Genomic DNA, 27,099 nt, shown 5'->3' with positions numbered 1-27,099 from the left:
ATAAACAGCAAACATGAAATTGGGTGTCATTGCCAGGCCCCTAGTACAATTCAGGAAAAGCCTTTTCCCCAGATTTGTGGGGACAAGGGCTGGTGGTCACTTTCAAACCATGATAAATATATATATATATAAAAGGCTAATATGCAAATTGTCCACTCAGGAGTTCAGTCGCTCACTATGATGTGTGCTGACCACCAGGGGGCAGCGCAGAACATGGCGGGCAACCAGTGGTGGCAGCGGGGCACTGAGGGAGCGAGGGAAGGAGGAAGCAGGGAAGTGAGGAGGCCAGGCCTAGGGACCCTACCCTGCACGAATTTCGTGCACCAGGCCTCTAGTATTAACATAAAGTAACACATAGCTTTTGTAACAATGGGCTCCTCTGACTCACAAACTGTAAAATGAGTTGCTGGAATAAGAGCAAAGGATTGTCCTCTGTTCTGTCCTCATACTCCCTCTAGTGTCAAGAACTCCAAGTACGCTAAGAAAGGAAATGGAGACCACTGGGCCCTGTGCTGTCTCTCTGTCGCATTCACCTGCTTCCAAAAGTACACTGGGATTCCTTCCCACCTACTCCAGGAGAAAAGGCCTGACTCATGTGCGTGGTACAGGCTGCACCTCTCTCCTTGAAGTCACCAAAGCTACGGTCACTGTGCTGGAAGGCCGTTGGCCATCTCATGCAATTGTGTCCAACCTGAGTCCCCAAACCTCTGGGCCTCGGAGGAAAGAGCACTGGGGTCCGGGAGAGGGTTCTGGAATTTCAAAATGTCTAAATAAATTGTACCACCACTAGAGATAAAACTGGAAACCACCAAAAAAACTGGCAAGTGCCTTTGCCTTCAGCTGAAACGTATCAGCTTGGTGTTGGATCGGCATTGCTTACAGTACTCACTAACAGTCTTGAATTAATTGAATACAGTAAAATATATAATGGCTTCCTACATGTGGTTGATAATGAGTGTTTAAATTTGAGGAACACAAGGTGAAAATTAATAACAAAAGTGGTCCTTCACAGTGAAAAATCCAGGACCCACTTCTCTGCCCCCCTACTGGCCTCTGAGGTTCGGATAAACTAGGCTGCTTTTTAACGTGCCTCAGTGGGTAGAATGGTACTTTTTACGTAGCTGATGTTCCAAAACAGCAAGGAAAATCTAGTGGCAACTGTTTGGATACCTATGAGAATAATTAAGCCTTTAAAAACTAATTGTTGCCATTTTGCAGATCTACAAAAAAAAAAAAAAAGTGTATTAGCTCCTCAACTACTGTGTGTTGTTACTTTCAGCATTTTACCAAGTGGAGCAAAGTCTGAAGTAACTGAGGTCTGAGAGGGGTAAGTGGTGCATATCATCAGGTCTACCCTAGAAGCGGAGGAACTCAGTTTCCCTGAAGAGGGACTCAACCAGCTCAAGTTCCTCCTCCTGTGCACCAGAGGGCGAAGCCGCAGGATGTAAGGCAGCAAGAATGAGGGATTCTCTGGACTACATTTCCCAGAAGGGTTTTTACGTGACCCCCTCCCTCCCCAGAAGGCTTAGCGGCTAAGGACTTCAGGTCCCAGGTTGCTGTGCGGCTAAATGTGACTCCATCTCCCAGTGAACCAAAGGTGCAATGGCCGCTAGTTCTCCAGGGTTATTCTGCTGAACTGTACCTCGTTGCCAGGAAGCGGGCTCCAGAAGGTTCAAAGACAAGATCCCGCTTCCTTAGGGCGGTAACGGCGCGTCGGGGCTGGGAAGGGGTGGTAGGCGAGGCGGAGCCGCTCTGACCTATGCCAGTGAATTGTGGGTCCGTCTGTGAGGAGGCCCGGCTTTGCGGAGCCGCTGTGCGAGCTGGCGCTGGGCGGGGCCGTTGCGACAGGTCGAAAACTACATTTCCCAGCATCCTCGCGGCGCCAGAACTACCGTCCCCGAAAGTCTGAGCGTGATCCACCCGGCCTTTCGCTTCCGCTGACCGGGAAACTCGAGATATGTGGGGTCGCAGCGTCTGGCGGCTCCTGCGCTCTGAGAGCCTCGTGGACCGCCGGGTTTCAACCCCCCGCGGGCGTTTCTCGCCGGCCCTGCGGAGAGGTGAGGAAGACCCCGTGTCCCGAGGTCGGTGTGCGTCCCAGAGAAAGGATGCTCCAGCGAGCCCGGGTCGAGGGAGCGGGTGCCACGCCCTCCTGCCCGGCGCTCTCCTGGGGCTGGAGACCCTGCTGCCCGGCCTCGCCCCGGGTGGGCCAGGCCTGCGGGGAGGACTGCCTGCCCTCCTGAGAGCGAGCCTTGGAAGGCCTGGGGTTCCCCCCGCCCCCCGGCGGCACCGCGAGAGCCCCGCCGGGCTTCTTCCTGAGCTCTCGTTGCCTTTCCACTGTCAAAGGAGCCGGAGGTCCCCGCCCCCCCGTAGGTCTGTCGGGTGCCCGCGTCAGGGAGTCGGTGTCGGGAGAGCCTGTCTTCTCGTGGCCTGTTCCCGTTGAGACTGTTATGTGGGAGCTGGCCCCGAGCCCAGGTGGCGGGGAGGCTGCAGCGTCTGCCGGGCCCGCGGTATTCTCGCCGTGATGTCCGGTTCTCTGCGCTCGTCGGCAGTGGCCGTTCAAAAACCAGTCAGTGTGGGTCCCGGGACCTCCAGGTTCAGCGCTGGCACCCCTGTGAGCAGTGCGTCCCGAAGGGCATCCGACTTTCTTCTGAGAGAGGTTTTCGGAACCTCCCCCGCCCCCACCACCAAGTTTTAAACCCGTAAGGCTGCCCACGGTGGGCGCTCGGCACGAACGTTAGCGTCCTGTGCTCACCTGGCCTCGCCAGGGCCGGGGGGCCAGCCAGCGCCGCGGTGCTTTGTGCCGCTCGGCGCATGGCTCCGTTTTGCTCCCAGTAAGACCGCGGTTGCTGATTCCCCGTACGAGGCTGTCAGCTGCCGGGGTCCCTCACAAGCTCGTTGGCGCTGTATTTCGGTGTTTAACTTGCATGCACATGAGACGGCCTTTACAAAAAGGAGGTGGCATTTTTTGAGCCCTGGGAAGTCGCCCCAATCTCAGTCCTGTCTGTGTGAACTTTTAGAGGGGAACATTGTTTACATATTCAAATGAAAACAATATTAAACCGTTTTAGAGAACTTTGTAGTGCATATAATACTGGTAATACATCACCATAAGTAAACGATAATGCTTCAGCGTGTTTGCTGAGTTACGGCTCTTGAATCTGTTGGAGAAACCTTAAGTGGCCCCTTACTCTCTTCATCATTTGAGTTGAGTTTATATTTAGATTTTTTAAAAATCTATTTCCTGCCTACTAACCTATAAAGTCAGTGAAAACATGTTATGTCTGATTTTGCTCATCATCTATCTCTATGCCTTAAAAATTGGGAATTTATTGAAACAGGACATATATGTTTAAAATGTGAAACTTCCTAGGGCTTTGGTGTTAACAGTAAATACTCCAGCTTTTAAAGTCAAATTCATTGATTCAACCATAAAATATTTTAGCCCAACTATTTCCAACCACTGTTCTAGGTATTAATAAAAAAAAAAAGTAATGAAAAACAGTCAGGGCCTCATGGAGCTTATATTGTGATTCAGAAAGACAAACCATGCATAACTTCAAATTAGAACTGAGAACTATGTGGGAAATGAACAGAATATGTGAGAGTGTGGGAGTACAGACAGCTACTTTGGATGGGGATAGAGGTACTAAAAATCCTCATAGCTCTATCAAAAGCTTCTGAGCACTGAGGCGAGTTGGGCAGTTTATGTTCTCTAGTAGAGATGTGGCAGTGATAATCAGAGCTTCTGATGTGTATTATTTTAGAATGACTCTTAAACATTTCTAAAGACTAAAAGAAGGAAACATTTATTGAATGTTTGTTATGCCAGATAATGATAGACACTTTTGGATGAAAGAGTCAGTGACTCAGAGGAGTCAGTTATCTTGCCTGAAATTACAGAATTCCTAAGTAGAAGAGCTGAAACTGTATTATAAGTAAATGGGAAAAATGCTTTAGAAGCTGAAGTATGATGCTTCTGTTACGACAAGAAATAAAAATAATTGTCTTCTCTTTTCAGACTTCTTAACCACCACAACCAAAGGACATGATATAAGGCGAGTGGACATAACTCCTTTAGAACAAAGGAAATTAACTTTTGATACCCATGCATTGATTCAGAACTTGGAAACTCATGGTGAGAAACATGGGTATCTCTCGACAGAAGTAAATTACCACTCATGATATATTACCTAGTCAAGACAATATCACTATTAGGAACAATTAAGAGTCACTATTTAAATGTAAGTGCCATCCAGACAATGGAATATTTTATAGTCATAAAAAATGGTATGGCTTGATTATGTTCAAGTATGTAAATGAAAAAAAGCATTATGTAAAATTACATGTATAGAGTGATTCCAATTATGTAAAAAAGAAAAAATAAACGAGTTTCTAGGCTGATACTGAAGAGAATGTGGAAGTACAAGGACAATGTTTAAGAACAGCAAAAACGAAAATAAACAAGCACAAAAACTGACCACATATCAAAACATTCATTTACATATGTAGTATCACATAGAAAAGTAGATTATAGACTGGGAATCAGACACACACACATATATGGGTTTAGCAAGCAATAAAGTATCACAACTAGGGAAAGGAAGGACTATTTAATAAATGAGTTATGGTAACTGACTAGCCATTGGGAAAAATATATATGATCTCCGTACTGAAAAATAAATTTTAGATTGACTAAAAGCTAAATATAAAAAATGAAAGAAAAACTATAATAGAGTACTAGAATATAGAGTATGTTTAGATTTTTAGAGGGAGCAAAACAAAATTCTAAAGCAAAGTAAATACTGACAGATGTGATACAGAAATATTTTTTTTGCAGAAACATGACAATGAGCCTATGTTTTAATAAAGAGTCCATATGAATTGATAAGAAAAAAGTTCAGCAATTTTACAGAAAAATGGGCAAAAGCTATAAACAAATAGCTCACAGAAAAATATCAGTAGTCAGTAAGTATATGTAAAGATGTTTGACCAAGGAAATGCAAATTTTAAGTACAGATTAAATAACCAATGCAGCCCTAACTGGTTTGGCTCAGTGGATAGAGCATCGGCCTCCCAACTCAAGGGTCCCAGGTTTGATTCCTGTCAAGGGCATGTACCTTGATTGTGGGCACATCCCCAGTAGGGTGGGTGCAGTAGGCAGCTGATCGATGTTTCTCTCTCATCGATGTTTCTAACTCTCTATCCCTCTCCCTTCCTCTCGGTAAAAAAATCAATAAAATATATTTAAAATAACCAATGCAATACCATTTTTTATGGCACTTATACACTCAAAAGTAAAAAGAACTAAAAAGACTCCTGAAGGAGAACTGATTTGCTTGTTACTGTATTGTGCAACTATTTTGGGGTGGTTATACCACTATTTTTATAGTAAAATATAACTGGAACAGAGACCTCTCACCCTTCATACATTTTCAACTTTATACTATGAACATGTATTTTTTATTTAAAAAGTAAATAAAACTAAAAGTATCTCAAAATAAAATGTACAATTAAAAATTAATAAATAATAAGACTAGTAATATCAGTATTGCTATAGATTGGGATAATGGACAGTGGGCACTAAAATTGTATATTGCTTTTAGAGAGTAATTTAGCATAATCTGCCAAATTTTTATTGTAACCATTTTATAAAAACATAGCAATTTATAGGGAAAGTTATTCCAGCTGTCTATTCTGATAAGAATGTGCACTTTTAAAAATATATAAATACCTATTTACTGCCTACAGGATTTGACAAAGCACAAGCAGAAACAATTGTATCAGCATTAACCACTTTATCAAATGTCAGCTTGGATACTATCTATAAGGAGATGGTCACTCAAGCTCAACAGGTAACATTTTCTTTTTTATCACTTCTAAGTTTCATTAGACAATCTGTTTTATAACTGCATCTCTGTCTGCCCAATGACCTCCCCCACACACCTGCATCTTCCTTATTGTTCTCTCTAAAGGGATCAAAAGCAAAACAAACAAACAAAAAACCTTTACTAAAGTCAGTACCTAGAAAGATTAAGGAGTGAGAATAGTCGTAACAATTATGGTAACACAGAGAATGAAATTTTGTCAAATCTTTCATTGTCAGATAATTATATTATTAGAATCATGAGATGGTGGTAGATCATTAGTGAAACAACTTTTTCCCTGTTGAAAGCCCACCACAGTAGAAAAGCTAATCCTTCTATATAATAAAAATATTTTACTGCAGTCATGTGTAAATTCTGCTTAATTTTCACAAACTTATAAGGCCAGAAGGCTGGGAAGGACTTCATAAATCACCTGGCTAAGATGCTTTAATTTGACTGGATACACAAATCCTTTAAGTCAAAATAATGCCATTTACTAAGAACTTAAGATGTTAGAGGCACAAATGTGGGGGTTTCCCACTTATTTAACCACTCTAACAACTTTGAAATGTAGGTAGAATTTTTCTCTTTTGCCACTGAAAAGATGATCAGAGAGGTTGAGTAATTTGCAAGAGTTGTCATTGTGGTGCTATGGACAAAAGCGACAAGTTTATATAAAGAATAGAATAAGCTCAGTGAACCTAACTGTGAAATAATTCATAGTTTGTCATCATGAATCAATTCACTATGTTTAAAAATCTTTTTATGGTTATATTTTTAATTTTTCAAATTTCAACTTCCTTAGATAAATATTTCACAGCAGAGGGTTTCTTTCTTGTGTAAAATTAGCAGCTCTTACATAAAATATCATTACATTAAAGATCATGAAGGACCAAAAGCTTTTTAAAGATATTTACAATAATTTCCAATTAGACATTTAGAATTAAGAGTATTCAACTCCTGAATTTAACTTACCTGAAAACTTGTATGTGCATTATTTTAGCTTAATTTATTCAGAATCATAATAGACTACTAAATCTGAGAAAAAGCCAATCATTTCATTCTCCCAACTCTCCGAGCTATCCTGAAAGAGCTAATGGAGCTACTGACATCTACACTAATAAAAGAGAAACATGGTAATTGGCGTACGACCGCTACCCTTTTCATTGGCTAATCAGCGAGATATGCAAATTAACTGTCAGCCAAGATGGCGGCCGGCAGCCAGGCAGCTTGAAACTAACATGAGGCTTGCTTGCCTCAGTGACAGAGGATCGTTGGAGGAAACCAACGTTCCCCGCCTGCTGCTGCAGGACTCTGAGCAGGCAGTTTAAGAAACATTGTAACAAATACCGCGGACTTCAGCCAGCAGATTCGCAACATTGTAAGCAAAGGCCAGAAACCTCCTTTCAGCCGCGGAGGCCTAAGAGCTGGAGCCAAGCCTCAAGGTAAAGCTGGCCCAGAATTAAAAAAAAAAAAAGAAAAAAAAAGGAGCGGTTGGGAACTTCAGTCACTCCCAGCCTGAAAACAGCCCTCAGCCCCTCACCCAGACTGGCCAGGCACCCCAGTGGGGACCCCCACCCTGATCCAGGACACCCTTCAGGGCAAACCAGCCGGCCCCACCCATGCACCAGACCTCTACCCTATATAGTAAAAGGATAATATGCCTCCCGGCACTGGGGTCAGCGTGACAGGGGGCAGCACCCAAACCCCCTGAGCAGCCCTGCTCTGTGCCTGATAAGGGGGAGCACCCCAACCCCCCCCCCTACGGGCCCTGCTCTGTGTGTGATGGGGTAGAGCCATAACCTCCCCATCAGCCCTGCCCTGAGTGTGAGAGTGGCGGCACCCCAACCCCCTGATCGGCCCTGCTCTGTGGGTGACGGGGTGGCGCCACAACCTCCCCATCGACCCTGCCTTGAGTGTGACGGGACGGTGCCCCAACCCCCCAATTGGCCCTACCCTGAGCGTGACTGAGGGTGGCATCACAACCTCCCAATCTGCCCTGCTCTGTGCATGACAGGGGGCGGCGCTCCAACTCCCCAATCAGCCCTGCTCTGAGCCCGACCAGGGGCTGCACCTAGGGATTGGGCCTGCCCTCTGCCACCCGGGAGCAGGCCTAAGCCAGCAGGTCGTTATCTCCCGAGGGGTCCCAGACTGCAAGAGGGCACAGGCCGGGCTGAGGGACTCCCCCCTCCCTCCGAGTGCACAAATTTTTGTGCCCCGGGCCTCTAGTCTATAACAATAAAAGTGTAATATGCAAATCGATCAAACAGCAGACCACCATCCGGATGACCACACTATGACACGCACTCGTGCCAGGCCTGCCAAGGCGGGTGCGATGCGATTGGTTGGGGGGCCCCACAATTGCCCCGCAGAGGGAGGTCCAGGCCACTGGCCAGAGATGCTGCGGTGTGTGTGCAGGGCTGGCCAGCGATCACCCTGCAGAGGGAGGCCCAGGCCAGCCAAGTGGTCGCACCCACACCTGTCACCTGCAGAGGGAGGCTACCAGTGGCAAGGGAATGGGGCGTCACCACCACACAGATGGCAAGCAGTGGTGGGGGCGGGGCCAGCTGTCCGCAGCAGGTGAGGGGGGGGAGGAAAGCCCTGATAGGCCCTGATCGCCTGCCAGGCCTAGGGACCCTACCCAAGGGGCCCCAGATTGTGAGCCGGATTGCGAGAGGGCGCAGGCTGGTTTGAGGGACACCCCCATGCATGAATTTCGTGCACCGGACCTCTAGTTTTTAATAAAGTAATATACTCTTAAATCAGATTTTTAAGTTTACCCGATATGTAATAGTGAGTTAAAACTGGTTTGAGAAATGTTTAATTTGCCAGGACTTTTTTTTTTTTCAGGCTCCTTAGGGGCAGTAACCCGGAAAAAAAAACCTGGGGAGGGGGAAGAGGAGAGTGAGGTGGAGGGAAAGCTGGTGGGGGTAGGGTCCAGCCGGGTAGGGATGCCTCTGCCATATTCAAAATGTAGGATCAGATGTAGGAATATCACTGCTAAACTTTTGGGTTTTTTTATTAGTGGTGTGTGATATTGGAATCCCATTCCATCCTTTTTTATATATATATATTTTATTGATTTTTTTTACAGAAAGGAAGGCAGAGAGATAGAGAGTTAGAAACATCGGTCAGCTGCCTCCTGCACACCCCCTACTGGGGATGTGCCTGCAACCAAGATACATGCCCTTGACCAGAATCGAACCTGGGATCTTTCAGTTCTCAGGCTGACACTCTATCCACTGAGCCAAACCGGTTACGGCCCATTCCATCCTTGAGCCCAATCCCCTTGCTGACCCCACCTCTAGGATAGAATAACGCGCAAAGATGTCATGAAAGATGGGAGTGAGGCTCAGGGCCAATGGACAAACAAGCTTTGTACTTGATCACTTCAGGAAGGGCCATACTATGTCGAGTCTGCTCAGTCTGAGAATAGTTATATTCTGAATTCACTTATAATCTGAATTATATTCATATTCTCTGGTGGCTCCTTAATAATTACAATGATTACACTTAATAGATTCGACTACTTGATACTGGATTATACTTTTCCATTTCAAGTTTTTGAAGATGGATACCTGTGCTGTTTTATAGGCCTGTTGAATCACAAACTATATTTAAAGGAGGAAATGGAGATAAATAGAGGCTATTAGGGTCATAGTACAATTCCTTATCCAGGTTCAGACTCCACAAGAAATCTATGATTACATTTTCAGCTATTCTCTACATAGTCTCAGTAATAACATTTTATTAAAGATTCAAAATAAAGATTAACATTATGCTTAATATTTTAGAACTCCTTCATAATGACATTTTGAGTAGGACTAACACAGCCCATAGAGCCACTTCGATATGACTTCTGAACTAAATCTCATGACTATATCAAATAGAACTGCAAAAAGGAAATGAACCTCCTACCCCCAATAATAAGGATGAAGGTTAGGGAAGGCATAAGACTCGGGATGTTTATTGTGCACAGCAAAAAATAATAATTTTTATGATAGAATTAATATTTAAGGCAAAACATCCCCACATCAAAACATTGGTGTTACACTGGCCTGCTTCAGCCATCACATCCCTGTCTCTGGTAATATTAATAATAGCCAACATTCTTTGAGTGCTCACCGTGTGCCAAGTATTACATTAAGCATTTGATGTGCACTGTCTTGTTTAATTTTCCAAATAGGTGTAGGTACTGTTATTATTTACATTTTACTAGTGAGGTCAAATAAATAACTTTCCCAAAGTCTCACAGTAAATGGCAGCATTTGGATTCAAAGCCAGGCAGTTTGACTCCAGAACTCACATTTTTAACATCTACTCCATATGACTGTGCCTTCTGGAAGTTGTCATTGGAGAACGTTGTGCATTCTACACCCTTTGAAGACTGAGTCATTTCTTGGTCATGCATCTGGAACTGTGATAGCCTGTTTTCTAAAAGTCAGGTCAGTTTTGAAATAGTCTTTCTTGCCCACATTGGACAGTGGAGGACTGTAAACTCAACAATGCACTCCTGGCTACAAACTGTGACCAGAAAAATGGGAGTTCCACTAGTGATCCAGGTCTTTCTGAGGCTTTTTTGGTTTTGTTTATATACCCTGTATTGAGGGTCCCTTTTCCTGGCTACCTCCTCATCTGCTTTTTCTTTTGGTAAAGGAGGAGAAATGAGTCAACAAGCTACCAAGTGTAAGAAGTTTAGTGTTAAACCCTAGCCAGTTTGGCTCAGCGGTTAGAGCGTTGTTGGCCAAGGACTGAAGAGTCAAGGGCATGTTACCTGGGTTGCAGGCTCTTTCGGGCCCCAGTTGGGGCCACATGTAGGAGGCAACCAATTGGTGAGAGAGACATCGATGTTTCTCTCTCTCTGTCTCTTCCCCTTCCTTCCACTCTCTCTAAAAATCAATGGAAAAAAATATCCTCAGGTGAGGATTAACAACAACAAAAAAGAAGTTTAGTGTTGAAATGTCCCTCCTTAGCAAAGCAAAAGCTTATAAATCTATCAGATAGGAATCACCTTTTCTTTCACATATTCTTGTAGTGCTGAATATGGGAAAGTTACCCAGGAATTTATTTTATTTATTTTGTGTGTGTGTTTATATTAATTTACTCATGATGTTGCCACCAGGAATGGGCAAACTTATTTTGATAAAATACAAATTGGCTTAAAGGTTTAACAAAAATCAACTAATTAATAGCTAAAAATGTTTTTTTTCCTATTCATTTCAATGTATCTCTTGCTTTATCTGTTTTCAGCTGAAAGATACAGAATTGAAATGCCATTTAAAAATCACTAATTATGCTGACAAGGGGTAGTTATTTAAATCATACTTCTACCTATTTTGTTTTACTACTTAACTTCTGCGTCTTATCCAGGACCCTGGAATTTTCTGATGGTAGGAAATCCCTCAAAGCAGTAAAATGATTAACAAAACCCTTTCCATGTAGCCATTTTTTGTTGAGGAACTCATAGATGTTAAATAAATACTTTATTGGGATTCTTTCATAAATGTTTCCAGACATTTATTTCACTTCAGGAAATACTTTTTTAAATTTTTTTGTTAGTTCCCACCCGAGGATATTTTTTCCATTGATTTTTAGAGAGAGCGGAAGGGCAGGAGAGAGACAGAGAAAGAGAAACATCAATATGAGAAAGACTCATCGATTGGTTGCCTCCCACACGTGCCCCAACCAGGTTAAGGATTGAGCCTGCAACTGAGGTACGTGCCCTCAACCCCCTTAACCCTTCAGTCCAAAGGCCGACATTCTAACCACTGAGCAACTGACTAGGGCTGGGAAATACTTTTTCTTCCTTGAGTCTCCTGTTGCTTTTCATTTTGATAATTCAGATATGTAGGTTTTATATGTTGTTTTGTTTTACTTAGCCACGCGACATTGTATCTTTAGCATATGAAACTGAAGTTTCATGAAAATGACTCCATGTAAGGGGATGACTTTCCATAGATCATTAGTCTATTTTATTTTATTTTCTAGGAAATAACAGTACAACAGCTAATGGCTCATTTGGACTCTATCAGGAAAGACATGGTCATCCTAGAGAAAAGTGAATTTGCAAATCTGAGAGCAGAGAACGAGGTGACACAAGTTTCAGTTTATTACTAATAAAATAACTGACTTCACAAGTGGTCTACTTGGTGAATAATAGGACCAAATAATTTTATGTGGTTACTAAATAATTATTTACAAATTTTTAGATAAAAATATACTATATGTTTAACCATACCTAATCTTTTGATGTATAAAGCATAGTTTCTTGCATAGTAAAGAGTAAGAGTTGTATTTTATATGTATAAAAGTCACTTAGATATTTAAACTCTTTATATTATATACAATTTTAGAATAGCGCATAGTATAATGTTCTCAAAACTGAATGGTATTTTCCATTTTATTTGATTCTGCACTAATTAGTCATTTAAGAGAAAAATATGTTTTTTTTTAATTCAGGGGAAATTTGTTATCTAGTAGATTAACTGTTTTTAAATGTAGAATATCAGTTGTTTTAAAAAGTAGAAAACTAAAACATAAATATATTTTCTAATGTTTTCCTAAGAATTATTTTCTAAATATGATGAATTATTCTTTTTTATCTTTATTTTTAATCAAATCCTTAGATCACCCAGTTTTTGCTAATCTAGGGTTTCAAATTTTATGAGGAAAAAAATCATAATATAGGCTTTTGGTTTAATGCTAATTGTATGTGATCTTTCTTACATCTAGAAAATGAAGAGTGAATTAGAACAAGTTAAGCAACAATTAATAGTAAGTGAAATGTTTCTTCCCATTTAAAAATATTTTATTATTTTCAAAATACTCATTATAAGATCACACTTTAAATATTTTTACTTTCTTTAAAGAATGAAACCAGTCGAATCAGAGCAGATAATAAACTGGATATCAACCTAGAAAGGAGCAGAGTAACAGATATGGTAATGAGCTTTTAAATGCATTTTCTTGGTTGCTTGCTGCTTTTTAATCCCTTTAGTCTTTTTTCTTAACCTCCTGATGCATCATATCCTTTAGTTTACAGATCAAGAAAAGAAACTTATGGAAGCAACCACAGAATTTACCAAAAAGGTAAGTTAGTATGTAAAAATTTCTCTTTTGTACATCTCTCAGGCCTTGTATACCTGCTTTTATGTGTATCATTTTATAAGTTTGGACTTTAAACAGCTAGCCCTAAAGAATCCATGATTTCCTCATAGCTTTTATGGTTGACCAGCACTGGGGATAATGCTACCAGGTGGGTGATAGTACCTGAGCTGTGAGCTCTGACTGCTGAGTCAGAACCAAGCTTTCCTGGTAGCATACTTTTTTCAAACTAAATTACTTTCATATAAAAAATAAAGGATTCATAATTAGTATTTAAGTGTCTAGATTAAATTACCTTTAAATTTTAAAAAATAATAGTAAATATTTAATGAGTGCTTATTACATGTTAGATATTGTTCTACTTGCTTTACTTTTGTCTTTTATTTAATCCTTACACATCGACCTCTGTGAGGCAGGCAGGCTTATTCCCTTTTTACCAATTTAAAAAATGAGGCAAAGGGACATTAAGGTCACACAGCTAATAAGTGGTAGAGCTGGGATATGAACCTGGATTTTAAACCCCATACTCATTGTTAATGGTTACCTTTTCAGTAATCCTAAATTGTAATCATTAATCTCTGTGGCTTGAGTAAAACCCAGCTTTCTGGCTTTGCCTAGTCCTTCTCTTAAAAGTTAAAAGCATTTGGTCTACATTCTAACAGAAGAGACAGCACTTTCTTGCTTCTAATTTAATAGAAGGGAAGGTTCCATTTGCCCTTCTTAGCATCCTATTCTGTCCTCTTACTTTTTGGCCAGATAAAGGAGATAAGGAAATGTAATAATTCTCTCACAGCTAATTTCTGAGCTCTCAGTACCATTTTCTCTCTCTTCCCATCTCTTAGCTCCTATACACATAGCATTCAGTGTTACCCAACAAGCATTTCTGCCATTTCCTTTAATGTTGGTGCCAGTTCACATTATAAACCTGGTGAGGTTTTTTCTTCTGCAAAATATATTTAAATTTTTAACTACCTTAGCCTTTCTATACATAAAGTGATAGTTCAATGACTACCGTATTTTTCTGTATATAATATTTTTTTTCTAAAATTTTTTTTCTAAAATCTATTTTTTTTCTAAAATCATTAGACTGAAAATTGAGGGACATCTTATACACAGAAGTCAGCCTAGGAAGCAGCCTTGCACGGTGCATAGCTGCCCATACCTTGTCAAACAGGCTTCCTCCAATCACGAGCCTTATTGTTACTGACATCAGCTGATGCTGTAATTGGAGGTGGAAAGTGCACAGATGCAACAGGGACCAGAGCTTTCTGAGCCCATAAAAATGTCAAAAAATAAAAAGATAAATACCGGTAAGCATTTGTCTTACTCTGCAAAATTCAAACTGAATGTAATCATCTATGCAAAAGAGCATGGAAATAGAGCTGCAGAGAGACAATTTGGACCTCTTCCCACTGAGTGTAGAAAACAGGAAAAACAACTCCTTAAGATACCAAAAAAAAGAAGGCCTTAAGAGGAAAAACAGCCAAATGTTTAAAATATTGATTTCTTGCCCACTATATGGGAGAACATATTTGCCAATGTTATCACCGATAAGGGTTTAATCTCCAACATTTATAGGGAACTCATTCAACTTAACAAAATGAAGATAAACAATCCAATCAAAAAAATGGGCAAAAGAGCCCTAAATAGACACTTTTCAAAAGAGGACATTCAGAAAGCCAAGAGACATATGAAAACATGCTCCAAGTCACTAATCATCCGAGTGATGCAAATCAAAACAACAGTGAGGTACCATCTCACACCTGTCAGAATGGCTATCATCAACAAATCAACAAACAACAAGTGCTGGAGAGGATGCAGAGAAAAAGGAACCCTCGTGCACTGCTGGTGGGAATGCAAACTGGTGCAGCCACTATGGAAGACAGTATGGAGTGTCCTCAAAAAGTTAAAAATGGAACTCCTATTTGACCCAGTGATCCCACTTCTAGGAATATACCCCAAGAAAACAGAAACACCAATCAGAAAGGATAAATGCACCCCTATGTTCATAGCAGCACAATTCACCATAGCTAAGATCTGGAAACAGCCTAGGTGCCCATCAGCAGATGAATGGATTAGAAAACTATGGTACATCTACACAATGGAATACTATGCTGCTGTAAAAAAGAAGGAATTCTTACCATTGGCAACAGCATGGATGGAACTGGAGAGCATTATGCTAAGTGAAATAAGCCAGTCAATGAAAGAAAAATACCACATGATCTCACTACTCATTTATGGATAAGTAACAGCATTATAAACTGATGAACAAAAATAGATACAGAGGCAGAGCAACATCGAACAGACTGTCAAACTACAGCGGGAAGGCCAGGGAGGGTTGGGGGGGGTGAGTAAGAGATCAACCGAAGGACTTGTATGCATGCATATAAGCATAACCAATGACACAAGACATGGGGGTAGGGGAGGCCAGGGGAAGGTCAAGGAGAGGGAAAAAAAAAGAGATATATGTAATACTCTTTGTAATACTTTAAGCAATAAAACAACTTTAAAAAAAGATTATCCAAATATATACAGGGGAAAAAAATATTGATTTCTTAATTTGGGGTTGGAAAAGTGGGGGCATCATATACACAGAAAAATACGGTAAATATTTTTCTTCTTAGTTTATCCTATTATATATTTAAGTCTCAAATAACTTACTATGAGGCTTTTATTAGGATTATCACCAGAATTTGATAATCCTAATAATTGGTCTCCAAATATCAGGGTAGAAGGAATATTTTTTGTTAGTCTGTAATATTCACATGTTTTTTCTTAATATCACACTGCTTTTAACTGTTGCCCCACTTAAGATTTTTGTTGAGCATCAGCCCATGAATCAGGAGGTCATGGTTTGATTCCCAGTCAGGACACATGCCCATATTGTGGGCTCAATCCTCAGTGAGGGGCATGCAGGAGGCAACTGATGAATGATTCTCTCTCATCATTGATGTTTTTATCCTCCCTTCCTCTCCCTGAAATCAATAAAAACATTAAAAAAAAACAAAAAAAAACCCCTGGCCAGTGTTTCTCAGTGGGTAGAGCATTGGCCGTGGACAGAAAGGTCTAGGGTTCAATTCTCAGTCAGGGCACATACTTCAGTTGCAGGTTTGATTCCCGGCCGCAGTCGGTATATGCAGGAGGCAGCTAATCTGTGTCTCTCTCACATCAGTGTTTCTCTCTTACTCTCTTGCTCTCGCTCTCCCTCCTCCCTCTCTTGTACTCTCTCTAAAAAATCAATAGAAAAAATATTCTTGGGTGAGGATTAAAAAGACTATTGTAATACACAAAATCACCCATAAATAATATTTTTAATGTAAATATTTTCCCAATAATATATTGAGGACAAAACTTCATTGTATTTATTCTCATTTATTACAGGATACCATAACCAAAAGTATTATTTCAGAGACCAGTAATAAAATTGACACTGAAATTGCTTCTTTAAAAACACTAATGGAATCTAACAAGCTTGAGACAATTCGTTATCTTGCAGGTAAGGCTGTGTTATTTGATTATCAGACCTGTCAGCTCCTACCTCCCAAGGTAACCATGGCCAGCAAAGAAGAAAAAATGGAGGGTTCCTTTATTGCTTGGTCCCTGCAGTGTGTGAAGACTAAGTTTGGAAGGCAGTAAGATTAGGATATAAGTTTAACAGGCAACTTTGCAACTTACTAATAGGAAAAAACTTGTCGATATCCAAGAAATATATAAACACAAGTACAAAATGCTGCAAAGATGAACTAGGTATTCTACAATTAAAAAATGTTATTTTTATTGCTGTGCTCTTCCATCAGAGTGGACTTACAGGAAATTATAGCTAAAATATATGTAGGCCGTTAAAAATTATAGCAAGCAAAGGGGGGAAATATCTCCTACCTTGAATCCAACTGACTGAGCACTGATACTACCCCAAAATTAGATTATTTGTCCCATACTAGACTCAAGTACCATGGGACCTGAACCAATGACAAGACCCCAGGGAGGAAGGAAAAATGCCCTAGTCAAATAGTACTTTTTTGTTTCTTTTATAAAAAGTAATATATTTTCATTATAAGTGATTCTTGTAATTCAGAAACCACACAGTAAAAGTTAAAGCCTTTTACTCCCTCATAGGTATTTACTATTAGTAGTATGTATCTTTCAGGATTTCTCTTTATATAAACATTACAATTTTTAAAAATAATAATTAGATCATATTGTACAGACAACTTTTCTGCTACGAGTTTTTCATTATTAAAAACAATGCACTGAACAGCTGTATATATGTTTGTGTTTGGGTAAATACACACACCCCTTTGTGCCCTCATGCTAGTATTTCTGTATAAACTGCTTTGCACATTTATACTTTTTGTGTTTAAAAGATGTGCACATTTAAAAGTTTTCATATTATTGAACTGCTGTCCAAAACAAAATTGCTGATTTATACTATCAGTGGTTTTCTGGGCAGCCGCTAATGATGTTGAGGTGGCAGTAGGAGTGAAGATTGAATTATGGAAGAAAGGCAGAGGTATAGCTTCAGCCTAGGGATAATTGGAATCACAACTTTCTCTGTACGGTATCTTGTCTCTGAATATCTGTCTCATTTTCTTAAACCAGCTTCCTCCATGGGATTATAAACATGGCCACCAGACTCGTATCATTCCAGTTTCACCAACCATGAAAAATTATCCTTTTCCTTAGTTCCAATTCAGAAAATCCCAGGGAAGGGATCTGAATGGCCCATCTTGAGTCATATACCACCCTTTGACCCAGATCACTATTGCCAAGGAAACGAGAGCTGTAAGATAATGGCAGTTTCCATATAATCTATAGTTATGTGGCAAATTCTGTTCTGGGCAGATAAGTAGTAAAATCTAACACAGAGAACTTAAAATGTACCAGGCACAGGCTCTCCTATGCATTTTATATACCCAAAGGAAGTGTCTTAGGCCATAAAAGATAAACAACAAATTTGAAAGCAATTTGGGGTTGGCACAATGACAGCAATGAGAAGTAACAGTCAGCAATAGAAATGAGAAACTTATATACAGTAACCATTGTGTCAGAGACAGCAAGAGCACTGCTCAGCACTGCTGTTTTGAGTTGTCCTAAGTCCATATATTCTTCTAAGTTCTTCCTGACTACACCAGGGTGGCTCCTACTTGAATCATGCCCACTGTACTAACGGTTGGGGACTTAGTCCAAGTTCCTCCTTGAGCCTCTGCTCACGAGTATAACAGGTGTTGGGTCCGAGCCCCTCGGCCTAGGGCTGGACCTCCTATGACGCTGGGTCTTAGACGGAGAAACCATGAGAAGTGTGAGTATGTAAGAATGAGTCTTTATTGCAGAAGCCAGTGGCACAACAGTCCTGTACAGGCACAACAGTCCTTCACAGCAAAGTCTACACAGGCAGGCAGCCGACACCGGCTAGTGAACAGATAACATCTTTCCCACAAAGCAGCATCAGTCTCGGTACCCATAGCTATTATCTGAGCAGCCGCACGCTGCCCCCTAGACTCACTGCCCTACATCTTAGCGGTACCTAAGCTCCCTGCCTCAGCAGCTTCTTCTGTCTCTCCTGCCCAGCACACTCTAGCTGGTTAACATGGTAGCTATATCTGAGCTCTTTTGCCCCTACTCTGCCCAGCACCCTGGCCTTAGTAATATACTTTTATATTATTCCTTAGACAAAGAAGGCTTCATGCCAGTCGTATTTTGGCTATAGAAGGGCACAGTATACCGTGTGTCCTTGCACCCACTCATGGTATCTTGGCCTTGGGCACCCCAATTAGGCTTATGCTCAGAGGGGCCTTGGCCATTCTGGTGTGTTGACGACAAGGACTCCGTGTTCCCATTGGCCTGGACTATCTGGGGACCCTGGTGTGGTTCCCACATATTGTGTTGTGTTTTCTAATAAAGGAATGAAATACCTCCTTCCTCACAATAAAGTACTCCCTAGTAGTCTAAGACAACTTAGCTATTTCTGTTAGCAAGAATATACCACCTAGATAGCACTATGTAGCCCCCAAAATAACAAATTAGATTGAGTCCTTCCGGTGACAAGGGATAAATAGGATAATAGAATGGTTTCCTTTAAAAACAACAGCTCTAGAATCAGGAACACTTAGTGTTGAGTCCTGGTTCCACCACTGGTAGCAATATAGCTTCGGACTTGTCTCATCTATACAATGGGAATGATATCATCTACCTCATAGGATTTTAATTATGGTTAAATAAGATAATGTATATAATCATTCCTTAGCACACTGCTTGGAAGATAGTAAATAATAGCATAATCAAATGGGAGAATGTATAATTGACCAAGACAAGAAACTCTTAGTATTATACTTTCTCCTCAAATGTCCTCATTTCCTATGTGTCTTAAAGAGACCTAATCCCATTTCTTAAAATTAAGGAAATGATCTTGTCATTAACCAAGTTTCAGTAAGTAGTGGGATCAAATGGGATAATGTATAATTTTATACATTAAAAGTAGGATAGCTTTACTATGAAAGGCATTTCTTTTGTCTTTAGTTGAAGTTTGCCCTTCATTTCAGTTTCCCTATTTTAAAAGTCATGGCTGTTTAAAAATTTTAAAGAAGAAAATTAAAATCACCCATAATCCCACCAATTAAAAGTAATCATTAAGGACATGTTATTGTATTTTATTTAGTCTTTTATTCTATGAGTGTATGTCATTTTTAATGGCATCATAGACTACTTCTATTATAGATTATTTCCAATTTTTTCTATATGAATGATGTAAAAAATATCTTTGTGCATGGACATAAAAAGGTCATGGCTGTTTAAACAAACTAGAAACTAGGGAGTCCCTAAAAGCTTCATCCAGATTAAGCTGCTTAAAAACAGGGAAGGGGTTTTTTTGTCCAGAATAATGTAACAAAGAGCAGGTGGTATATTAACTGTTAAAGTCTGGTGCTTGTTCTACCTTTGCTTCTACCTCACTGAGATTTTTTTAAAGGGTTTCATTACAATTTTTATTTATGTTTTTAATATGAATTTTAATATTTGTGAGAAAATTCATTTTTAAATGTATTGAAAAGGCAAATTTTCTCATGGATGATCTGATGTCAGTTTTACTAACTTAACTACATAATTTTTAAATATAAGTGAAATTAAAGTTCATAATTGTTGTCACTGTTATTGCTAATATTAATGAATTTAAACAATTTATACATTCTTAAATTATAAGACCTACATTTTTAAATTACTGTCATCCTTAATTGGGTTTAAAATACAGAAAGCTTTTAAGAAGAATTGGTATCCTGCCCTAAAGGATATCCTTTATCTTTAGCTTCATTTTCTGGGAAATGAAAAACCTAAGATACAAAACTGATTGGATTCCCTTTGTTTTTTGTTCAGTTAAGTTGAAGATGACATTATTCTGTTTCTCTCTCTGCAAAAAATAATCACAGATGCATGACCTACTGTAACATGTTTTCTTCTGTTCACAGCCTCCGTGTTCACTTGCCTGGCAATCGCATTGGGATTTTACAGATTCTGGAAATAGCAGTGAAACAACTGTATTATGCTCTACGACTGCTTCCACTGACTTCTTAAAACACTGAGCTAGGATAGATTTACTTTGAACACTAAAAGTTGTAGCAAAACTTAATACAACAAGATTATTCAAAGTACATATGGACTTAAAAATGTTTTAGAATAAGAAAATGTAGTTTGTCTGTGTTTTTTTATGTCTATTTTATTATGTTGAAAAGCTGCCATTAAAACCTGGTTAATTTGACATAGAAGGGTCTTTTGTCTTTATCCTTTTGATAGTTTATAGAAACTGAACCGGAGTTTTGTGTTTGCTTGAATAACTGTGTAAATCATATAGGATTTCTTTGGTATCTACTGCCTACATACTTTGTTATGCAACTTTCCTGATAACTATTACACAATTACCTTTTCATATTTAATAAAATATTATAAGAAAATTGTTTGGATTGTTAAAGTGACTTACCATATAGCTGGAGATTTTTTAAATAATGTACAATTAAAAACAATTAAAAAAATTTTAAATTTGTTTTCTATTGTTAATTGTATGACAGATGTTTCCTATTCTCCTTCTACTTCCCCCCTCCACTAGTCCCTGTTCCACCCTAGGCCTTTACCACACTATTATCTGTGTCCAAAGGCTATGCATATAAGTTTTTTGGTTAATCTCCTCCCACCCCTCTCATCCCCCTCCCTTCTAAAATCTGTCAGTCTGTTTCCATGCATCCATGCATCTGGACCTATTTTATTTGTCATTATTTTGTTCATTAGATTCCACATACAGGTGAGATCATGTGATACTTGTTTTTCTCTGACTGGCTTATATCACTCAGCACAATACTCCCCAGGTCCATCCATGCTGTTGCAAAGGGTAAGAGATCCTTCTACTTTACAACTCAGTATTCCACTGTATAAATGTACCACAGCTTTTTTTCCCACTTATTACTGATGGGAACTTAGCTGTTTACAGATACTAGTTATTGTAAATAACACTGCTATGAACATAGGGTGCATACATTCTTGAACAATTAAAAACAAATTTAAAATTTTTAGATGTGTGTCCTAGTACAAGTGTATGACACTTAATGTGAAATCTGTTGAGTTGCTAATCTTGAGCCCTGATTATTACATATATTTTTTACTTTCTTGATTCACAAAAACCTGTTTGTCCATGCTTCAAATTCATTGCTTAAAATAAAGCTTTTTCTTATGACAGTTAAGTTCAATAAATGTCTATTGATATATAGCCCCTACTCTCAAGAAACTCATACTTTGGTTTTATTGCTATTGGGTCTACTATATATTTTTCCTTATATAATAGTATCTATTAATAGAATACATGTAATTCCAAGGAAAGTACAAAATATGTTCAACTCAGACCTTTAGTTTTAACCATCAAAAAACCGAGGCCAGGAAGAACTAAAGATTTCATAATGCCTTGGCAATAGCTTTAAAAGTTTGATAATCCATTATTTATTCAATACTAATGGCCCCGGAGAAACCAAGATGGCGGCATAGGTAAACACCTGAAATTCCTGCCTCGCACAACCACTTCAAAAATACAACTAAAAGATAAAACATACATCATCCAGAACCACAGGAAGACTGGCTGAGTGGAAATTCTACAACTAGAAGGAAAGAGAAAAACACACTGAGACTCAGAGGAGGTACAGTGTGGAAGTAAAGTGCAGAGGTATGGAGGCGCACATAGAAAGGGCTGGCAACTGAGGACGCGGTTGTCTTTTTCAATCAGGAGGGAGTCTCAAGCTCCCGACTGCTCTGAACTCCAGTTCCGAGTGAGTCTCTGGGGACCCAGATTCATATGGGGAGAGGCTAGACCAGCCGTGGGCAAACTACGGCCCGCAGGCTGGATCCGGCCTGTTGGGCTGTTCTATCCGGCCCGCGGAGCCGAAAGAGCGGAGGGTTCTCTTGCTCTCCCCTCCCCTCCTTCACCAGTAGCAGTGTTAACATGTATTAGTTCACACAAACACTCCATCCATGCTTTTGTTCCGGCCCTCCGGTCCAGTTTAAGAACCCATTGTGGCCCTCAAGTCAAAAAGTTTGCCCACCCCTGGGCTAGACTGGCATCAGTCGGACCTCGAGGGTGGCTTTCTCTCAGAGGTGCTTGGATTACCGGGACACTGAGAAGCGGGGCCTCTTAGGGCAGGACTAAGGAGCAGCCATAGCTGCTTGCTCTGCCCTGTTGATCTCCTGCGACCCCACCCCGCCCAAGCTGTGGGCCCACTTTTGCATATGAAAGGCCTGGTCCTTTGCAATCTGAAAATTACCTAACCAACTGCAGCTGGCCCAAGGCCCCACAGCAGCTTGCATTGCTTCACAGCTGGGCCTCATCTGGGCACCTCCAAACTCCAAACAAAGAAGAGGAATCTGCAGATCTCTCCGTAGCTCCTGCTGGATAGTCTCAGGCAGAGGCTAAATTAGCACCTCCTTAGAGATCCAAGAGCCAATGTACCCAGTGGTCAGAGTGGGGCCATCCAGATTACAACGCCTCACATCCTTAAGGGACACCCTCAGGGGGTAGACTCAGTGAGCACCAAAGCCCCACTGAAGCAAGACTTGCCCCACAAGGGTGTCTCCAGCACAGAAGTTCTCCCACCATAGACACAGCTGATTCTTATAGCCAATTGCCTGGAGGTCAATTCCTCCCAGTGATACCTACAACAATCAAGGCTTAACTACAACAAGACTGCACAAAGCCCACAAGGGGGTGCACCAAGAGTGTCCACCTCAGGTAATTGGGGAGGCTGAGCCCCTGGGCCCTATAGGACACCTAGCACAGAAAGCCACTCTATCAACACAGGGAAGCATAAAAAATGCGGAGACAAAGAAACAGGTCACAAATGACAGAAATGGAGGAAAGCAAATGACTGGATAGAGTTCAAAACCACACTTTTAAGGTTTTTCAAGAATTTTCTAGAAACCGCCGATAAATTTAGTGAGACCCTCCATAAATCTAGTGAGACCCTCGAGGATATAAAAAAGGACCAAACAGAAATTAAGCATACACTGACTGAAATAAAGAATATCATACAGACTCTGGAACCAAGATGGCAGCATAAGGTACAGACCTGTGCGTGCTGCTTCCCACAACAACATTGAGACTACCAACTATAAGACAAACAGCTTGCATTCAGAACCATGGGAAAGCTGGCCCAGTGGAAGCTCTACAACTGGAAGCAAAGAAAGAAGAGCATTGAGACTGAGTAGGTTTTGCAGAGGCTCCAAGAACGGAGGTACAGACTCGCACGCCCAGCGGGCTGCAACTGGATGCGCGGTTTTTTCCCATCGGAAGGGGCTGCAGACTCTTGAGTCCACTGAGCTTGTTTGGGACTGGATTCTGAGGTCCAAGACCCCTACGGGGAGAGATGGGACGGCCTTGCAATGGGCTGGAGAGCGAGAGTGGCTGTCTCGCAGAGCTGCTCACCAGCACTCGGACGCGAGACACGGAGTCACGGAGAGGTGAGGAGTTGCAGAGACGCCATTGCACCTTGCTCTGCCCTGGTGATTCCTGGGGACCCCACTCTACTCAATTTACATCCCCACCCAAGCTGTGCCAGTGGCACAAAGGGAACCAGCGGCACTTTTGCAGCCCAGCCCAGCACACTGAAGATTTCAATTCCTCGCATACATAAGGGACACACTCAAGAAGCAGAATCAGGTTCGGAGGAAGCCAGAGCCAGACCCAGCTGGGCCGGCGACGTGGATCCACTGTACCAGCAAACACACAGGCAGGTCCACCAGATCCAGTCTCACATGGGATGCTGGGAGACGGCAAACAGGCAGTCTGTGCACTTGGTAGAAAACGAAATCCAAGCAAGCATACCAGATATTCAGCGACCAGGAACGCCTGGAGATTTTGTCCAGCAAGGAGCCGCCCAACAAAGGACAGAATGCCAAACTTTGTGTTGCTGAGACGGCCCCCATGAGGCCGAGACGACCCCCATGAGACTGAGGCGGCCACCGTGAGGCCAGGATGGCCCCTGTGAGGCTGAGATGGCCCCCCGTGAGGCCAGGACAGCCCTAGTGAGGCCAGGACGGCCCCAGTGAGGCTGAGACGGCCCCTGTGAGGCGGAGACGGCCCCTGTGAAGCTGGGAAGGCCTCTGTGAGGCTGAGATGGCCCCTGTGAGACTGAGACAGCCCCTGGTAACCCGAGAAAAATACCACATGAACTCACTTATTTATGGATAATAAGGACCATTATAGACTGATGAACAAAAATGGATACAGAGGCACAGCAGCATTGAGCAGACTGTCAAACTACAGTGAGAAGCCAGGGGAGGGTTGCGGGGGATAGGAGATCAACCGAAGGACTTGTATGCCTGCATATAAGAATAGCCAATGGACACAAGACACTGGGGGGTGGGGGAGGCCAGGGGAATGTCAAGGGGGGGGGGGAGAAAGGAGACATGTGTAATACTCTTTGTAATACTTTAAGAAATAAAAAGAATATCATACAGAGATCCAACAGCAGACTTTGGATCGCAGGAATCAGGTCAAGGATTTGAAATATGAAGAAGCAAAAACCACCCAACCGGAAAAGCCAAAAGAAAAAAGGATCCAAAAATATCAAGATAGTGTAAGGAGCCTCTGGGACAACTTCAAGCATACCAACATCAGAATTATGGGGGTGCCAGAAGAAGAGAGAGAGCAAGATATTGAAAACCTATTTGAAGAAATAATGACAGAAAACTTCCCCTACTTGGTCAAAGAAATAGACTTACAAGTCCAGAAAGCACAGAGAACCCCAAACAAAAGGAATCCAAAGAGGACCACACCAAGACACATCCTAATTAAAATGCCAAGGGCAAAAGACAAACAGAGAATCTTAAAAGCAGCAAGAGAAAAACAGTTAGTTACCTACAAGGGAGTACCCATATGGCTGTCAGCTGATTTCTCAACAGAAACTATGCAGGCCAGAAGGGAGTGGCAAGAAATATTCAAAGTGATGAATAGCAAGAACCTACAACCAAGATTACTTTACCCAGCAAAGCTATCATTCAGAATTGAAGGTCAGATAAAGAGCTTCACAGATAAAAAACACACAAAACAAACAAACAAACAAAAACTAAAGGAGTTCACCACCAAACCAGTATTATATGAAATGCTGAAAGGTATTCTTTAAGAAGAGGAAGAAGACCATTTGCAACAGCATGGATGGAACTGGAGAGCATTAGACTAAGTGAAATAAGCCAGTCAATGAAAGAAAAATACCACATGATCCCACTCATTTATGGATAATAAAGACCATTATAAACTGATGAACAAAAATAGATACAGAGGTACAGCAGCATCGAACAGATCGTCAAACTACAGGGGGAAGGCTGGGGAGGGTTGGGATGGGGAGGAGTATGAGATCAACCGAAGAACTTGTATGCATGCATATAAGCATAACCAATGGTCACAAGACACTGGGGGGTAGGGGAGGCTGGGGAAAGATCAAGGGGGGAGAAAAGGAGACCTATGCAATACTCTTTGTAATACTTTAAGCAATAAAACAAAATTTAAAAAAAAAGCTGCTGCCAATGAAGCCCAAAGCTAGCCATCAGATCTTCAAGGGGAGGCAGGATCCAGACAATTGCCGCAGGAGAGTGACGAAACTTTTCTAGGTCAAGGAGTGGGGTCGGGTAGGAAAAGGGAGGAAATTGAAGTCAGAACTTCCATAGTTGTTTTTCTTAGTCAGCTAAGTTGGGGGAAAATACTAATAAAACCATGTATTTTTTATTTTTCCCAATTTGCCTTGTCTCTACATTCCTTTCTTATAGAGTCTGCAAGACAGAACAATGGTTGAATTTTAAATCAGGTTATATACATGGGTATTCTTAGTAAGCACACATTATGTATTTTTTAAAATCCTTTTACAACTACTGGTCTTCATTTCTGTAAAACTTTCCTGAGTGAGATATTTGGTTGTTATTGCAAAACTGGCCTTTTCTAAAACTTACTGTTATATTGTATTTTCTCCCAAGCCCAGATGCTTTCTAAAAGTCAAGTCACTTGAAAAGTTAAAAAATAAAACAAAAAACACATGTACCTTAGTAGTAAGGTACTCTCTAGAAAATAAGAGAAATATAATTTTATTATGAAGCTATAATAAAATGTTTTAAAAAATATATTTTATTGATTTTTTACAGAGAGGAAGGGAGAGGGATAGAGAGTTAGAAACATCAATCAGCTGCCTCCTGCACACCTCCCACTGGGGATGTGCCCGCAACCAAGGTACATGCCTTTGACCAGAATCGAACCTGGGACCCTTCAGTCCGCAGGCCAACGCTCCATCCATTGAGCCAAACTGGTCAGGGCTATAATAGAATTTTTAATAATTTTTAATATCTATCATAATTTTAACATCTGGAATTGTATTCCTTTGGAAACTGTAATATTATGTTTTAAAGTTTATGTGAATATTTTGCTAAATTAATTACTCATAAATCTAAATCTTGACTTGCCTACATAACTATAAAGAGGATATATTGGGAGGGAGATACAACTGAGTACATGCAATTTTAACAATTCCTTTGAGGTTATGTAACATTTCTGCCTTAAAAATTGTAGTAAATTGTATATCAGAGTAACTTGAAAAGAGTTTAACATATTAACATATCAATTTTT

General features: G+C 40.9%; 1 protein-coding gene across 4 annotated transcripts; it reads left to right on the top strand.

Moving 5' to 3' along the window:
• The first annotated feature begins 1,578 nt into the window (after window positions 1-1,578).
• Window positions 1,579-21,682, top strand: CCDC90B (coiled-coil domain containing 90B). 4 transcript variants are annotated; one of them, XM_081098907.1, is made up of 9 exons: window positions 1,579-2,057; window positions 4,019-4,055; window positions 5,749-5,852; window positions 11,853-11,954; window positions 12,597-12,638; window positions 12,734-12,805; window positions 12,900-12,953; window positions 16,350-16,464; window positions 20,426-21,682. In XM_081098907.1, exons 3-9 carry the CDS (start codon window positions 5,832-5,834, stop codon window positions 20,479-20,481), a joined length of 462 nt encoding a protein of 153 aa, XP_080955033.1. In that variant the 5' UTR covers window positions 1,579-2,057; window positions 4,019-4,055; window positions 5,749-5,831; the 3' UTR covers window positions 20,482-21,682. The 4 variants fall into 4 exon arrangements, with proteins under 4 accessions (XP_080955033.1, XP_080955030.1, XP_080955032.1 ...); XM_081098904.1 differs by having other exon boundaries at window positions 1,586-2,057; window positions 4,019-4,135; window positions 20,426-21,617; XM_081098906.1 differs by having other exon boundaries at window positions 1,586-2,057; window positions 4,019-4,241; window positions 20,426-21,617.
• Window positions 21,683-27,099: the final 5,417 nt, after the last annotated feature.

The sequence above is a fragment of the Myotis nattereri genome (assembly GCF_964212035.1).
Source record: "Myotis nattereri genome assembly, chromosome: 9".
Lineage (NCBI taxonomy): Eukaryota > Metazoa > Chordata > Mammalia > Chiroptera > Vespertilionidae > Myotis > Myotis nattereri.
The sequence above is the reverse complement of the archived record's forward strand: the minus strand, read 5'-3'. Positions and strand labels throughout refer to the sequence as shown.